The sequence below is a fragment of the Zingiber officinale genome, chromosome 1B (assembly GCF_018446385.1).
Source record: "Zingiber officinale cultivar Zhangliang chromosome 1B, Zo_v1.1, whole genome shotgun sequence".
In the NCBI taxonomy this organism is placed as follows: Eukaryota; Viridiplantae; Streptophyta; class Magnoliopsida; order Zingiberales; family Zingiberaceae; genus Zingiber; species Zingiber officinale.
In genome coordinates this window covers 36684751-36689444 of record NC_055986.1, presented here as the reverse complement: position 1 = coordinate 36689444, position 4694 = coordinate 36684751, and the positions used below count along the sequence as shown (strand labels likewise).

Genomic DNA, 4694 nt, shown 5'->3' with positions numbered 1-4694 from the left:
AAGACGGTGAACTCAAGGAGAAATCCTAATCAATTGTGGCCGGATCGTCGTCATGATCCGACTACAATTCCATGTGATCCATTCTCTAGTTCACAAAAATATATACCAGGAGATCTCCCCTTGAACCACATAGGCTGATTGATCATCCAAATCAACCAATAAATATAATGATTCATCCTCTCGATGGTAGATCCGCTCTTCGAATTTATTTGGTAAATAAATCAAGGGAAAAATTATATATTTTAAAATTAATCTGAATTAACAAAAAAATTAATAAAATTATAAATGATGTTTGTGATTTATCTTTTTGTTAATATAAACTTTTTCGATAAAGCTTAATAAACACTACTAAAAATTTGTGTTTTTCTTCGAGACTAATAATAAGTTATTTAGATTTATTCCATTTCACTTGGTTTGGTAGGTAATTCTCCCTCTTCCTCCTATTTCTGCTTTCGATCCTCGCGATGAGCGCCTGTTCCATCCCGGCGACGGCGACGGCGGCAGCAAGATGTATAATGGGCTAGACGGCTTCTTCATGAACGGTACTCCTCTTTCCTCCTCTTGCCTTTTTTTTTTTGGTCTCTCTTTCACCTGATTGATTTCGTCCTTTTTTTCCTGTTGAGCGATGAAGTGAAGGAAGGGGTGGACGAGATGATCAAGTTCTTGGCCAACGAGCCCTCAATGGGATTCTTCTTCGTCCAGAAGCATGCCCATGCGTCGATGCCCTACCTTCTTGACGTCAAGGTAGCTATAGCTTTGTTCCTTTAGTCCATGACTTCCAAGCCTGATCTGTGTTCTGGATCTCCTTTGTTACGAAAACATGGATCTGCCTGTTTCGACCCAAGTCTTGCAAATCAATGATCGGTAGGCGTCGTCCAATTTCAATCAAAAGTTAATTTTTATCGGACTCAATCCCGGTGGTGCTCCTTGCTGCATTAGGATTTTAATCTACTTTCGACCTAATTGTCATCTTTTAGAAATAGCAGGGGTGCAAAGTTCTTTAGCTTCCCTTTCTAACATTCATAGCGCCGAACTATGGAAACTTTGCTGAAGCCTTTTCTCTGCACTATACATTTGTTCCGTATCATTTTGATGAGGTTGTCGTGTAACTTTGATTGCTTATTTACTGTAATCTGGCTTGAACACAGAGGTTACTAAATCTTGTTCCCTGTACAACAACGTCAGTTTTGCCTAGAATTTAGCTTTTGTTACTAATTGAATTTTCGATGTAGGTAACCATTTGTTCGCTTGAGCTTGAGCTTGAGCTTTCCACACGCTCACCAGCCCAGTCTAGGAGGCACCTGTATAATAATGTTTTCTGTAGAGATATCTGCTGTTGAGTAGAAGATTTGTATGTTGAAGTTATTTTTTATTTGGAGGATATCAATTAGATGAATATGTTGTAGGATCGCACCAACATATGCGAATTTCCTGATTCTGTGGCAGGACATATAATCTAACCATACGCCTATTGTGAAACTTTATGTTTTTGTGCTTTAAATGTTTGTAACAATAAACATATCTTATTTGAAAGGGATTTAAAACTTCAATGTGGTCTACATTGCTGTTGTGGACAGTAGACACTAACCTGTTGTGGATGTACAGTTCATTTTATTGGTGATTGGTTTGCTGCCCTTCCCAGAGGAATGATTGAAGGAGATTGAGTCAAAAAGTACTATGATATCTACGTTCTTACTTCGTTATCTTGTGTTTTACTTCTCTATTCTTACACTTCACTGTGCATATTCTTCTCTTCTACAAGTTCCTCATATATTTCTTATGTAAACTGTGTCCATCACATCCTTGTTGTCCATTATGATTTTTTTAGTCTAAGTGAGCTTTTATCTCTGATCATTTGGAATTTCAACCATCAATCTTTATGGAAAACCATTATTGGGTTGGATTTTCTTCTCTTAGGACAAGGTGGACGGAAAGATTCGCGAAGTCACCCTGCATACAGAAGACTTAAAGGACTCAGTCTGCTCAGTGGAATCAATAAAAGAATTTGGCATTCCTATTGTTGAGGAGATGATTAAAGATATAAATAAATCTCTACTTATCCTGTCAACATCTCAACCTAAGAGAGGGTATGGGTCTGCATCTTTTGTTTAAGCCTGATTTTGGATATGTTTGTCTGTCTCTTATTGATTATATGCATTGATTCATTTTTTTTGGAGCTTACAATCCTACAACTCAAATTTGCCTCACTGATCCATAGGGCTATAAACGAAATGAGCCGAGCTGAACTAAGCTTTGGGATGTTCAAGTTTGTTGGATAAGGTAATTGAGCCAAGCCGAGCCGAGCTTAAAATGAACCAAGCCTTTGAAATGATTGTTCAAGCTTGACTTGGTTTATTTTTTATGAACTTGAGCTTGTTTGAAGCTCGGCTTGAGCATGGTTCGTTTAGATGTTATCGAACCCTCAATTAAGTTTGGCTTGAGCTTGATTCGAGTTTGGTTCGTTTAGATGTTATTAAGCTCTCAATTTAAGCTTGTTTGATTGTTTAAAACTTTTAATTGTTTGATTAGTTATTGAGCTTGATAATTTAAACTTATTTGTTTATTTTATTTTATTATTTATTTAGCATATTAATAAGAATTTTATTAATAAATATGGTTCGTGAACATTGTTCACGAACATTGTTCAAAAACGTTAACAAGCTAAACACATATGTGTTCAAGCTTGTTTGTTTAGTTTAACGAGTCATTCAAGCTTATTTGTTTAATTGATCTTGTGTATATTGAATGAACATAAACAAGCTCTTACCAAGTTTAACATCAAGTTGTTCACGAACTCCTGGTTCATTTAGAGTCCTTCTGATCCAGACCCTGAATTGGATCCAAATTAGCTGGAATCTCACAAACCTAGATTAGATCTCATATTTTGCTCTCAATCATGACAATCTTGACTAAATTAAATGTTGCTGTATGACATTCACTACAACTTTTCATTGTATTGTAAGTTTATCATCTAAACCCTAAAGCTTTTCATTTTATTGTAAGTTTTTCAACTGTTTAACTTATATGTAGAATTATCTTTTTTTGACTTCTTCATCCCTATTCTAGAACTTTCTACTTGTTATTCAAACATGCTACACCTTCACAATTGCATTCTATATATGTGCCATCATATGAATAATTTTGATTATACTTTATCATATTGGAAGAACACATAATTTGAAAAATTTTAGTATTATTAGATATTAAAAGTTAATACATATGATAACTCACAAATTCCCAGTACAACATTCAAATGTTAAATTGCAGTTTCTTATGATTTTACAGCTCAATCTTATGAACCTTGTATCATTCCTAGTTAGGGTCTCTATCATGACAACGTTAATGTGGATTGCACGACTTGTGTGTGACCTAACAAACCCACTGCTGCTCACCTTTAACTACCACAAAATGAAACCATTTCTCATTTTCCACTGCCTCATTTCCTCTTGTGAATGTGGATTGCCCTATATTATTTTGAAACACATTAGTTAGATTCCACCAATAGGCTTGAATTTTGCACTTTTCTAAAATACGACTAAAACTGTTCTATGGGGGACTAAGACTAATTATCTCATCAACTAAGTACTAACATGCTCATGTCTTTTAGCATTTCTAGAAGGATTTTGCTTCGCATATCTACAAATTCCTGAATGAAGTGGGATTATGTTTCAAGAAATTTGATTTTGGATACCATGCCTGCTAATCTTGGAGAGCATTAATTTACATATGTTAGTAATATGATTCCTTTTCTTTGCTTTATTTTGCTAATCTTCTACTGATCTTGTTCAGAAAAAACCATGTTAATGCAGTAATTTTTAATCCTTGCTTTGGCTGGTGGTTTGTATTGACACAGTTTAATTCGCAAGACAAACGAACAGGACGCTTTTGCACCTGGTGGTGATCAGCACGGAGGGAGTAGTCGCAGTTATTTTTCCTCTTTTTTCAGCTCAACGAGGCAGAAGGCGGCTGCTCTCGGACAGCCACAGCCATATACAATGTCAAAAGATGATCGCAAGAAGCATCAGTCACTGGCAATAACATCACCCGAAGGCGATCTGCTTCAGGAAACAGTTCCCCTTTTTGAAGATTTGTCTGTGCAATCGTTTGAGCTGCGAGACTATGATAGATTTAAAAATGACCAACAAGTTAAATATGAGGAATGGCTCGACGTACCTAAGGAATAGTAGTAACCGGACTGTTTATAGCAATGTTGATTCCTCCTGTTTATCGCAATCTCCAGTCTGTACCATTTCATATCTTTGAAAATTTTGAATTAATATTGGAGAATAGCCACAATTATGTTAATATATTTTGATTCAGAAATTTTGCAGATACAAGAAAACCTTGGGCTTTATACTTGCAAAGCAATATCATCTCAGCAACATATAGATAAAATTTTATATGCAATTTTTGTTTTTCATTTTCACTTTCCAGCAAAATAAATACAGTCAAAGTTTGTATATCATAGACAAAATTCATTCAACATACCCAGAAGAAAAATGAAAAATCATTTACTCTTCCAGAATGAATTATGAGAGGAAAGATAAACAAATTAAAATCCAAAAAGATTGAAATGTGGCGTTTAAGTAAATGAAAAGAAAAAAAGGCTCACAAAATTAACGGCGACATATAATTTTTGCACAAATAGAAAAAGTACGTTGACTTTCGGGTGAGCTCACCGCCTTCAAAAGTGC

The 4694-nt window shown here is 35.3% G+C and overlaps 1 protein-coding gene across 1 annotated transcript; it reads left to right on the top strand.

Annotated features, from left to right (window-relative positions):
• Window positions 1-381: 381 nt before the first annotated feature.
• LOC122054990 lies at window positions 382-4330 on the top strand. Its single transcript, XM_042616398.1, has 4 exons — window positions 382-542; window positions 632-744; window positions 1918-2087; window positions 3854-4330. The coding sequence occupies exons 1-4, from the start codon at window positions 509-511 to the stop codon at window positions 4182-4184; spliced, it is 648 nt and encodes a 215-aa protein (XP_042472332.1). The 5' UTR covers window positions 382-508; the 3' UTR covers window positions 4185-4330.
• The last annotated feature ends 364 nt before the right edge of the window (window positions 4331-4694 follow it).

Excerpts from the sequence above, each read along its gene's own strand:
- LOC122054990 (XM_042616398.1), top strand. The coding sequence starts at position 509 with ATGTATAATGGGCTAGACGGCTTCTTCATGAACG. Across the intron at positions 543-631 it reads AGACGGCTTCTTCATGAACG|TGAAGGAAGGGGTGGACGAG; the intron begins GTACTCCTCTTT and ends TGAGCGATGAAG. Across the intron at positions 745-1,917 it reads CCTACCTTCTTGACGTCAAG|GACAAGGTGGACGGAAAGAT; the intron begins GTAGCTATAGCT and ends TTCTTCTCTTAG.